Source organism: Meriones unguiculatus, chromosome 1 (genome assembly GCF_030254825.1).
Source record: "Meriones unguiculatus strain TT.TT164.6M chromosome 1, Bangor_MerUng_6.1, whole genome shotgun sequence".
Lineage (NCBI taxonomy): Eukaryota > Metazoa > Chordata > Mammalia > Rodentia > Muridae > Meriones > Meriones unguiculatus.
Genome location: NC_083349.1, coordinates 106666883 through 106679559, shown reverse-complemented (window position 1 = coordinate 106679559; position 12677 = coordinate 106666883). Strand labels below are relative to the sequence as shown.

At 45.8% G+C, this 12677-nt stretch overlaps 1 protein-coding gene across 1 annotated transcript in view; it reads right to left on the bottom strand.

Moving 5' to 3' along the window:
* The window catches only part of Alk (ALK receptor tyrosine kinase), a 703407-nt gene that overhangs the window by 475809 nt on the left and 214921 nt on the right, over positions 1 to 12677 (bottom strand). The window contains exon 3 of the mRNA XM_060364669.1: positions 1399 to 1563. Coding sequence (XP_060220652.1) covers positions 1399 to 1563 — 165 coding nt within the window. The remainder of the gene's footprint in view (positions 1 to 1398; positions 1564 to 12677) is intronic.

Genomic DNA, 12677 nt, shown 5'->3' with positions numbered 1-12677 from the left:
CTTTGGCAGTACTTCCTGTAATCCCTTTATAAACCTCGTGTATTGCCCAGGAAAGAGCAATTTACCCACACAAGCTCTCACACAGACCAGCCATCAACATCCCGGAGAGACCAACACAAAGCCCAGGTCAATCTCAAGCAATCTCAAAAGGGTCATGAAAGCAGAAGAGGGAGCTTGGAATAGTACACAGACAGGGGTTGGACTTACTAGGTCTGTTGTGATGACAGGGTTTGAGGATGGTGTATAATACAAACCCAAGAGCATTAATTATTATTGTTTCACATCTTTCAGTTAGCATGAGCCCTGTCCCTGACTACAGATGTATGAGCCCATGTTACTTATTCTCAAGAACTTGGGTGCAGCACAGGCTCTGGTCACAGCGTTTACTACAGATAAAGAAACAAGGCCTGGTGGAAAGAACCCTTGTTTGGCAGTCATCACAGTAGGCATCTAGACCTGCACATGAAAGTGCAATCTGTGTGATCTTGGTCCAGTTACTCCCCTCCTGGCTTTTTTCCTCACTAACTTTGAATCCAACATGGCAGTAAGGGATGGTGAGTCCAGTAAATCCATTCTCATTTTACTTTTCACTTCTACCTGAAAACCAGAAACCTACCCTGCCAATTTAAGGGCCAGAAGAGTTTTCTGTGTCTCAGAAGTCTTAGAGTTCAACTTGGATAGAGAGACTGGAGGGCTAGAGTGAAGCTTAATGTTTTCACATCTCCCTGTGGGGGGAAAACAAAACTCCCCAAATGTAGCCAGTACCACGAAATCAGTGTCTACTCTTCAGGTCCTGAAAATTTGGCAGGCGATATTCATAAACAGCTCAGGACTGCTGAAAGCACCATGCAAAACAAGCTTGCAGGCTGAATATTCATGAATGACTCTGAAACACACATTTAACCCAGTTGCACGGCACTTTCCCTGTTAAGATTGGCAGATTCAGCAAATAAAAATGCAGAACACACTTGAAGTTTTCCATACAGTTGGAATAGGTTTGAGTGTAAGTATGTTCAGAGCATCACCTAAGACATACTAAAAGAAAGGACTTCTTTAGAAATTCAAATTGAATGGAGTGACTTGTGTTTTCCTTGGCAACCCCATTCCAGATAGACAAAGAGATCAACATGTTATTCAGTGTCTAAGCTTGGGAAAACTATGTTGAAGAGTTCTAGAATCCTACTTCTATTACTTGGTAAAAGCAAAGTGCTGGATTCATCTTAAAATTAGACTCACATGTCCCCTTATACATGGGTCAAGAAGCCACAGAGAAGCACAGAGATATTCAAAGCTTATTTCCAAGGTACCAAGGCAGAGCATAGGTGGAAAAGCCCCTTCATTTCAAAGGAAATAGGCAGCTGAGCATTTCCTGGCCCACGCAGGATTCGATCCCCTTACCTCTAGGCATCTCTTTAGAATGTTCCGCCTCTGGCCCACCCAACAAGTCCATCTTCGAGGCCTCCTCAGAGGGTACACGGCGCCAGGACCAGCTCTGGTTCCCATGTTTGTGGAGGGGTGGAGAATATTCTAGCTCGCAGGGGAAGTCAAAGCTGCACTCCAGACCTGCAATGACAACAAAGGTCAGTGGAACAGCTGTTCCCCAAGCATGAGACCTGTCCTCCAGGAGGCCAGCCTTCACCTCATCCACAGCCTCTGTCTGTCCAGGAGAGGTAAGGCACAATTCCATCAGTGACTGTACTCCCAAACTGCTGCTGGAAAAAAAAAAAAGAACCTATGTCCCTCCCATCACTCGTATTACTGGACAGTAAGAGGCTGTGCTTCCTGTGGCTCCCAGGATCAGGATCACTATGAGTGAGCACCGCCTGTCTGAGCAAGTTCTGTCTGAATTTGAGTCTGCCTCTGGTATTGAGTCCAGCCCCCTGGCTTTTGATTCCCTCCTTTCTGTTCCCTGGGAGTGACCCCATAAGCCTTAAGAAGTGTGTGTTCAGGAGAAAACCTAGGTAGGCCCTGTTTGCTGTGCTGCCTGACTGAGAAGCCACAGATTGCAGCAAAGCCACATGCTATTCCCAGCCTTGCTCACCATCCCAATATCTCCCGCTCTGTGTCTGTACCCACCAGCAGGGACAACACTATGAATGGGTCCTGGCTTACTCTCCTGAAGGAGCATAAGGGTCAGCCATGGAGTATGGAGACACAGGGAATGGAGGGAGGAAGAAGCCTTCCCCTGAGACAGTTGTGCTTCATGTCGGCTTGTGTGGGGAAGACATCGTTTTGTGCCAAGCAGTGTATACTTGCCTCGTGTTCAGGGAATGTGGGCCTCCCAGCTTCTCTTTTCTCTCCTCAGTCACTGTCTAGTATCTAACATGGTCAAAGTGCCTGGCAAGGAGAGGCTCTCAGAGCATGGATTCACAGAGGATGCCCTCAAACTCACTTCATTCAGCCCCTCTGCTCACCTGCTAGGCTAGAAAGAAACAGAGCAAGTACTATATAAAAAGGATGGAACACTGGACGAGGACTCTGGGAAATCCATAGGCCAGGCTGAACCAGTCGCTTGTCGTGTGTGGACTTTGTTGTCTTTATCAGTAAAACAGGGGGTTTACAGACTAGGTGATTCTAGAAATAAACACCTAGGGAAGCCGGTACTCCACCTCTGTTACTGATTTACTAGTGACCTTCTGCAAGTCACTTACCCTTGCTGGACCTCAAACTCCTCAGACAGAACATCCTGACCATATGTTTCCCAAACTTATTTCTTGACTTAAGTTTTGTAAGATTCCTGAGTCCTTTCTCTTGGAAGGGTTATTGCTAATTTGGTAAATCAATCTCTGGCCGTGCTAATGGGTGCCGTCTCCCTGATTCACACTGGTGCTTTTAAACAGCTGCTTCTGAGGCCGCTAATTCCATCTCCAAGACAAGCCTGGTCTTGGGGACTTCAGAATGTAGCAGAGAAGCAGGGCTGATCCTGACACAAGCAGCCAGTTGCTGGGCAATCCTGCAATCGTGGGCAGCTGGCCCTTCCCTGGAGTGGAACTGAAGTAATTCCCATTGACACAGCCAACCTATCTAAGTTAGAGGGGGAAAAACTCTCAATTACACTTCTATTAAGTATCTTTCTGCTTCTGGGCAATAGAGAATGATGTTCTCTGTTTCCCAGTGGCTCTGCAGAAGCTGTGTCCTCTGGCCCTAAGGTTAATACCACTCGGCCTCTCATGGTGCAGACAATTCCCTTTATAATGGAGAGATGGTGCCTTGTGTGTGTTGACATGCCACCTGATGCCTTTGTATCTTATCAGCACTGAAGATGGTCAGCCTGACTCTGAGGGCTGCTGTGCTGTGATGCCTAGTGTGTGTAAAGGAATTGCTGGTTTTGTTAATCTCTCTTTCTCTCTATGTCTCTGTCTCAGAATCTCTCGCTCCTCTCCCTCTCTCCTTCCCTCCCCATCTCTCTTGACAGGGTCTCTTGTATCCCATATTGGCTTCCAACTTGCCCGTGTAAGTGAGGATGATCTGGAACCCCCATCCTCCTGTTGCCACCTCCTGAGTGTTAGAATTATAGGTATATGTCACAGCTCCCATTTATGTGGTGCTGGCAAGCAAACCTAGGGCTTTGTGCATTCCAGCCTAAGCCAACTGAGCCCCAACCCTTAATCTTCAGCACTGGCTTGCCAGGCACTTGCTTTGGTATCACAACACCAAACTGATACCCATGTGGAAAACTGGAAACTGTGTTTGCTACTTTGCAATACCAAAGTGGCCCTCAAAATAAGCATCATGCCCATTACCATGGCTTTGATAGAGAGGGCCCAAAATCTCCATCCATATTAGTGAATGTGAAAATATGGAAGAAAAAGAGAGTAGACACCCACCCCACAGTGACAATTACTGAAACCTTTCTCAGAGTCCCAACTTCCACAGCTATAGTCTGTTGCATCTGCTCTGCTCCAAATAAAGAGGTCTTATTTCCATTTCAGACAGGCGTACAGTGTCCACCTCTGCCTGGCAAATGTGTATGTAGTATGCAAACAGACCACAGACTGAGCACCATCAATGCTGGGATGTCTGGCCTCTGGGGAATGTGATAATCCACCGTGTTTGGGTCAAACCCTGCCTAGTGCAGCAGGCTATGCAAATGTCCCTGTCATCAAATGAGTTTGTTTTGAAATTCTTCCTTGGAGGCAGGCCTCCCTTTAGCTCTCACAGCTGTACTTCCTGGCTTTAAATAGGAATGGAGTTAATATTGCTGCTCATTCTGGGTGAAACTGAATTGGATTTTTCTACATTCTGATTTAATTTCTTATTGAACCTGTTTCTCATTGAACCTGTTTCTCATTGAGAAACAGGATTTTGTTTTTGTTTTTCTCCCTCCTAAGCCACCTTTAATATCTTCAGGCAATAATATCGCGGGATCATTTTCTCTACCAACATCAGGGGAAAAAACTCCTTTTTTTTTTTTTTTTTTTTTTTCTTTTCAAAGGTTCTCGATATAGGGCGCCTCTCTTTGCCCTCTTCTGACTCAGGGCCTAAGAGGCAGAAACTACAACCTCTCTTTCACAGAAAGTATTTAGAGTGATCAAGGGACTCATCAAAGTGCTCAGCATTCCATTGGCCAAGACAGGTCCACTCCGCCAAGAGAAGTGGCTGGACGTCATATTCAATGTGTGTCCCTCTGTCACTGTATTTACTCTACAGAGCAACACTGAGGGGTGAGTGGTATTTTCTCCTCTATAGATGAGGAAACTGAAGCTCAGAGTGTTTCCTTTTACAAAGATGACACCCCTCCCCCATCCAGCCCTAGGGAGAGATGGGTGAGACCCAGGGCTGGAGCACTTTGTAAATCCAGTTTCCCCCTCACTCCTCCATAGCTTCAGAATCAAAAATCTAGGGCCAAAGACCAAGTCAGGTAATGTTTGAATATGGGGGTTAATTTCAGTTGCTGAGATATCAGAATAAGCAACTAATGATTAGGCACACCTTTGGGTGTGTCAGGGAGGGGGTGATCCCAGAGGAAAACACTGTGAGGGAAGACAGGTTGAGAGAGGGCAGTCCCATGTACTGGAGTCCTTGGCTGAAGAGAAAAGAGACGTTCAGTAGAGCAACAGCATTTATCTCTTTCTGCTTCATGACCAGAGCACAGTGTGGCTGGTCACCTCAAGCTCCAGTCACTGACATGTCTTTGCCTCCATGATGGACTGTGTCCCCTCAAACCATGAGACTAAACAAGCCCTTCTTTCCTTAAACCACCTCTCATCAAGTTTTTGGTCATAGCAAAGAGGAAAGTAGCAAATACACTGAGGACTCTGTGAAGATGGCTGTTCTTTGACTCAAACTCTCCCGACTGCTCACATCTTCAAAGACTTCTGTAACACCTTCAGGGGACAGCTATATTGCTCCTCAACGTCAGGCCCCTTTACAGTGACTGTGACCTTCAGAGGGATCCAGAGATCTCGGCCTTACTGCACATATCCATTTAGTCTATGAGAATCTAACCACTGAAAAATGACAACGAGCGGGAAAAAACCAATTATCATGTGCCAATTAAAACTATAAAGGAAAGAGAGGGAGATACTATTCCAAACTGCTGAGTGTGCAGCTACAATCAATCACTGTTGCCCAATACTGGATTTTCTTATCAGTTCCCTCATGGAAGAAAGATAATGGAACCTTCTAGAAATGGTCTGCCTGCTAAGAGGAGCATAAAGTGCTATAAAATAAATTTTTGGTAGGGGACAGTCATGATGCTCTAGGACCTGCACACAGTAACTGAAGAGCTCTGGAAGGGCTGTGTTCTCTCAACCTGCATTTCTGCATTTGGAACTGGTAGAAAAGGAACATCCCTTCCCTAAAGTACTCATCATCTCTGGGGTTCACAGACTCTCCAGTTCCACAGTGACAGCTCCTCCCGCTCTCATAGGCAAACTGATGAACCTACAGACAGACACCAGTCACTAGCACTGAAAGGGTGCCACAGGTATGTGATACTTAAAATGGACCTTTCCCCCTCCAGATTCTTAAAGAATCATTAAAGGAGCCTCAAGCAAGTTGTATAACTGGTAAAGAATCAGCTTGCTCTTGTTTCTCTCTCTCTCTCTCTCTCTCTCTCTCTCTCTCTCTCTCTCTCTCTCTCTCTGTCTGTCTGTCTCTGTCTATATCCTGAAATCTACCAGGATAGGAACCACATTTCAAAACTCAAATATACTAACTGTAAGCTCAAAACATTGCTTCACTGTGAAATGCTGCCATGAAGGAAAATGTTCAATAGCTGATCAGATCCACAGTATAAAATGGATACCTGGAGGGGTTGGCAATGGCCACCTGCATGAAAAGTCAGTACCTGAGGGTGGAATCCTGTTCTCCAGCAACATGTGAGACTGACAACAGCAAAGAAGCCATGCCTAAAGCCTGTGCTTAAGATGCCAGCAGCTAAGGTGAAGGTGGGGGCTTCTTACGCAAGCCACAAACAAGAAAAAGACATTCAAGGGATGGGGTTCTGATGCCCTCTGTAACAACACTACAGAATGGCAATAGGGAGACTCAATGTCTTTAGACAACGAATTCCCCTTAGTTGGGCTTAGAAAATCTATCAGTCCTCCTTTGTATCCACATGGCCCTGGGGACCCCAAATGGTTGTTTTGTCTCCTAAATCTTCAATCTGTTAACCCAGAGACTTCCCAAAGGCTTTCCAAATCACGTAAATCTATGTCAGTTTCAAGGCAGAGAAACAGCAACTGCTTTTAGGTTTCAAGATATTCTCTCAAAATCAGCCATTTTCTTGGTGACCTTGGGCATACATATCAGAGGCTTTAGAGAGCAGTTGCCCTACAAAATTAAGCAACTATTGTAGAATTAACAAAAAAAAAAAAAACAAAAAAAAAAACAATGCCACGATTGTGGGCCCCATGACATTGACCCTTCTCCTCTGTCAAGAATGTTACAGAACTCAAATTAGCAGTTGACCTAGGGTCTTGTCTCTAGGACAAGTTGTCAACAGACTTTGGTCAGATTTATAATTTGCATAGCCACCCCCATCTTACTACAGATTTCAGTTTATCATGAGGAATAGTCTTTATGAGGGAATATAGATGTCAGTCTGAAGGAGGTAGTGGTGGGTGACCCTTTTTAGCATTCTCTTATACCATATTACATGTAGTTTTGCTTTTAGCAATAATCCCAGAGCCAGAGGCTATTAGAACTTGGAGCAAATGACATTTGAGGTTATTCTTCCATTGGATAAGCCTTGAGAAATGCAAAAGAAAGACTTACCCAGAGTCATGTCTGTCATTTGCCAGAGTCCCTCACACAATACAAAAGATATTTTCCCTGATTGCTGAGGGGTTTTGAATGCCACACCTCTAGGGAGCACTAAGCTTGAGCTAGCTGAATGTCAGAGTGACTGACCACCAGCTCTTCTCATGGCTGCATTTGTTGGCACATCTATCTCGGCTCGTTTACTTCATGGCATAGGCATCCCAGCATGTTCCTGATAAGTCTGCTTTGTGTATTTAATATGAAACCACATGAGCTTTCAGGCATATGTGGCATTGCTCTTGCCATATGCCTTTAGAAGCATCTGTATTTGAAGCTACAATTCATTAAGCAGAGCAGGAGAAACTAGCATTCTCAAAATTGTCAGTCCTTCAGGACTGCACCCAGCATAAGAAAACACCCCTAGCAGCTGTCAATCCCAGGGCACAAGCCAAGGTCTCATTTCCTCAAGAGGTCTGTCAGAACCTCTCAGCTGTAGACCCGCAGAGTCACCAAGGACTTTAGAGACCGTCAGAGATGAAGAAACCGAAGCTGAAACATCTTGGGGCTTGCCAAGGGATGCACAGTGGGGGGATTGCAGAAATGGCACTAAAACCCTGCGATTTTTGTTTCAATTACTTAAAGCTTTGGGTAACAAACAAACAAACAAAGCAATAACTTAGACAATTGGGAAAATTCTCAAAAATCCACTAGTGTTTGTTGTTACTGTTTCTGGAATAAGCTGGCAAAATCACACATGGCCAGGTTTCAAATATCTCCCAATGATTGGATGGCTCAATTCATCTCCAGGAAGGCTTTTAGGGTTCTCTCAAACTAAATCTGTTCTTCTGCCAACACGCTGCTCTTTGATGGTTGCTGCAAACTCCCTGCTGGTGACAAGGTCTGTCCGTTGGCCAGAAGCTACAGTGAGAATGGGATGAGAGAACACACCGGGCTGGGAGGAAAGGGGAAAGATCGCCAGAGAGTTCCCGGAAGGTCTCCAAGCACTGGAACAACTAGTCTTGTACTTTGGGGTAGTTCATTTAACCACTCGAGACTTGGTTTCCTTATTATACCTAGGGGAGCACATTAGCATGAATGGTGATGATTAAAATCACATAAGGGAATGAACAAAGAGATGCTTTTTCACCCTCGTGTGTGTGCGTGCTCATGAACACATACATATGTGCACGTGTGCATGCACATACATGCATCTGGGTACATGTGCTATGAAGGACCAAGACTGATGGTGGAAATCACCCTCAATTGATTTTATGCCTTCTACAGTGAAGCCTCTTAACCCCAGAGCTCACAGATGTGGCTAGTCTCTCTAGGCGGCTTGCCCTCTGCCTCCCGTGGCTGGAATTACGGGTGGCTTGTCACAGCCACCTAACATGAATGTGTGTTCTGGGAGCCTAACTCGGGGTCTGGTACACAACTGTGAGCCTAACACTCAAGCACTAAGGTCTCTGCTCGCGTGGGGGCGTCCATTCCTAGCTACACCTGCAGGTGTTCGTACCACCTCGGCGTCTGTAGTGCAGACTCCTCACTTTGCCTTCCTTGGGGATGGGCCCGCGGGAGTCAGGAAGCTGTTGACTACAGTGGGAGCCCCTTCCTCTCTCTCCATTTCAACACCTGTGGATGAGGGGCTCCAAGGGGTCTGGGGCTGTAGCGCAAGGGTCCTTTGAGGCATATATTCTGCGTGACATCAGGCTGCACAAATTTAAAACTTACCTTTGCCATTTGTCAGCCATGCATTTTAGGGAAAAAGACAAAACAAAGCAAAACACTTACTGTCTTTGTCACTCTTCTTATCTACAAAACGGTGGTTAGGTAGAGACTGTGCCGAGGAACTTTCATGAGGAGGCGTATGTTCAATAGACACACACTGGCTATCGGGGGTGGCAACGAGCAGGGTGACTTTCGGTCAGAATGAGTATAATTCTGGCTGTGGGCCAAGTGGATGCATGTGGGGATGCACGTGCGAGTGTGTGCCTGCCCGTGGAAGCGCAGAGTTAATGTTGGGAATCACCCTCCCTCGCTCTTGCATCTACTCATGGAGCCAGGGTCTCTCAATCAAACCAAGAGCTGTCATGGCTCGTCTTAGGTGGGTACAGCGGTCGGCAGTAGCATTAGATGCACAGGGCTGACAGAAAGACTGTGTCAAACCTGTTTCACTCAGAAGTGTGAAGGCAAAAGTGACGGACGAATGCTCGTCTATCAACCCTTCCTCTGGAAGACCTTAACTGAGATCATGCGACTTCATGCATGCCATTTAATCTGCACGGAGCTCTGTTTCCTGACCAGGAAATGAACCGGTGAAATAAAACAATTTCAATTTTCTTCTGCAACTACCATGCTAAGACTAATCGCCCCCTTTGGGAAGGTGGCCAAACCAAGTTCTCTAACATGGCTCATGCCAGCTGGGCAGCAGGAAGCTGGGAGTTCTCCCTTCCACCCCAGGCTTAGATGATTAAGGACTGCTACTTCCTTTTCCTGAGTAATTTCCTAAAGGGACACTTGGCCCACCAGTCACCTTTGGTATTAATCCACCAGCTGTCAGCAACATCTGGCCACTCACTTCATAACACTAAATACCCAACCTGGCCCCCCTCCACCCCTCACTCACACCCACAAGTCATTTGTCGTGGGGCCCGGGAATTTGAAATCGTTCACTCCCTTCCCATCGTCCCATGCTCTGGAATGCATCTGAGAACCAATCACCCAATTCCAGACATCTGTTCTGCTCACACTCAAGCAGCAGAGAAGAAGGGCCAAGTCTCCTTTAATCAATCAATTAGATAAACACAGCCTCGGAGGGGGCGGTGCGTGAACATGAGTATACAGAGTGGTGGTAGACGGGCACAGAACGCTTACAGATAGCAAAATGAGATTCTGCTCTTCATCTCAAAATCAAAAGTATTGCAAGCAAATAAAACTTACAGTATTCTGAAATTAACATGCTCAGCCTCCTCATTTTATATTTTATAAGGGAAACTGAGGCACCAGACAGCCAAGTGACTTGGCCGGGGTAGCATGGACTTCAGTCTAGAAAAGAGAAAGGGCTGAGGCTTGAGCCTGGAAGGATTGGACTTCCAGTACAGTGAGCTTGCAGTTTCTAGGAAATGTTCATGCATGCCCTCACGCTCCCTCTCTGTGAGTGTGGATGGGAGTGGAGTGGGATGTCTGAGACAGAATAAACAAGAGTCCAGAGGACATGGTGAAACCTTAGCAGCCAGAACCACCAGTCAGTATGACACTTCTCTAAATGGATCTTTGTAACTGAGATTCTTGAGATGAGAACCCTGGAAAGGAGCTCTGACTCATGTGGCATCCATGGCAACAGGAGGAAGCTGGTCGACCTGAGAAGATGCGATGTGCTTCTCCCATTTACCACTGTGTCTCTGGAGAGGCGGGTCTGCTGAGAGTGGCCAGCAAACCAGAGGCTTCTGGTTGAAAACCTGCTGCCCTAGCATGCGTTCCACTTGTCACATACTGACAGTCCAGCTGATGAGATGGCCTTGACCAAATCTAACCCTTAAAGTATGCAGACCCACTGCAGACATGGGGATGCACAGGGGAGCAGGGCAATATGTGCAGAGCATCTTGAAGACTGATAAGATTTCCACAGATAGTAAAATAATTATTGGGAAGTTTGCTGAGAATAAAGGCTAGAACAAGATTTGAGCTGGGCTGGGAACTAACATTGTCCAACAGTATAACAGTGTGAATTTTGAAACCATGCTGCATCAGATGGTATCATGATTGACGATAAAAATACCTTCAGGCTATGGGAAGTAAAATTAGACACTTGTGAGTCTTAAACAGGAAGCTTCTGGTAGATAGGTCTATGACACCAAAACCCAGGCTACTGCTTTACTGAATGGGGGTCAGAAAGCATTAGTGAAACCTCTGTACTCTGACATATTCAGACCTTTCCCCAGAATTGCCACAACAGTGCTGTCCACTGACACTTTTTAAATTGTTTAATATTTTGAGCGCTTTATACATGAACACTGCATCTACATGACCTCCTTGCTCTCTTTTCCCCATCTCCTCTCACTCCTTCCAAATTAATGATCTATAACTTATTATTGTTACAAGTATATACTTAAGCATGTGTGTGTACATGTGTACAAACATGCACATACAATCTATTGAGTTCACTTAACTTTCCTCATATGTGCATGTGTCTAGGGCTGATTTCTTGGGATTGGGACCTATCTAGGATCTCAGTCTGATCTCCCTCTCCCAAAAGACAAGGGCTGCTTGTGTCTTTTCATCTAGGAGGAAGCAGGACAGAGCCAAAGAAAGTGAGACTGTGACTGAAAATAAGAATACTCTAAAGAATGGTAGCTGAGATATGAGTGACTTTGTTTTCCTCACTGCTCTGTACTTTGTCTTTGGACAGATGCTGGGGGAACAATGGGGTGATTACAGAAAAGGTTAAAGTAGGCAACATGGAGGTGAAGCAAAGGCCCACGATGCTCAAGCTTAATTGCCAGTGCAGTGACCCCTGAAATAGAGATTTTATGTCCCCTATGTGGCTGTGAGGCACTAGCACTAAGCCTGGGAAGAAGCTCATCTCCCCAAGGAGGTAACTGTTGCACAGGGAAGCAGATCTTGGGGTAACACAGTTCTTCTGGGCTGGCTGAGACCATGGTGCCCAGATAATGAAATGGGTGGAGCAATATTTGGGGCCAATGCACAAGCAATTCCATGTGAGCGCAGGCACCGAAAGAGCCATAAGCATGTCTTTAATGTAGACAGTTGAGGTGCAGGCTTTGCCAAGAGGCAGCCTCGATTTCAACCTCCACTTTGCCACTGCCCTGCTGATAATACAGGCACCTCTGAGCCTTCCTTTCTCCATCTAAAAGATGAAGGTATTCAACCAGACAGCCATGGACCCTGATGACTCACAATTCCTATGAATTTCTCACAGATGAAATTATTCTAGCCATCTTTCTAAATGTCCTGGATGAAGTCCTACACAGGAGAGGTCTCTTCTGATGTGTGGTTTTGCATCTGAGGTCACCCCTGACAAAATATTTCATTTTAAGAGGGCTCTCTCTCATGCCCATCAGTCATTTTTCTGCATATGCTTTGGGCACTTACCTTTCTAGATTGGTTAGAAATGTTCTGTATACAATAGCTCAGGTGTCCCAAAGCTGTCAAAACAAACCTCTGCACCTCACTCACAGCTGCTGAGTGTAATTCTTACAGCTTGAAAAGAAAAAAAAAAAAAGACTTCCTAACTCTCTGCTGGCCATTTCCTCCTGGACGTCCTGAAGGTATTTCAAATGTAACCTGTCCAACATGGATTTCACCCCCTGCTCTCTTGATGCCTTGATCACCCTCTATTAATGCTAAATGTTTCTCTTTTCTCTCTTGTTAGTTCATGGCATCTCCATCAACTCAGTCACTCAAGTGGCTGCTCCAGAACAGCTCCCCTTGTCATGCTCACCCTGTGACCA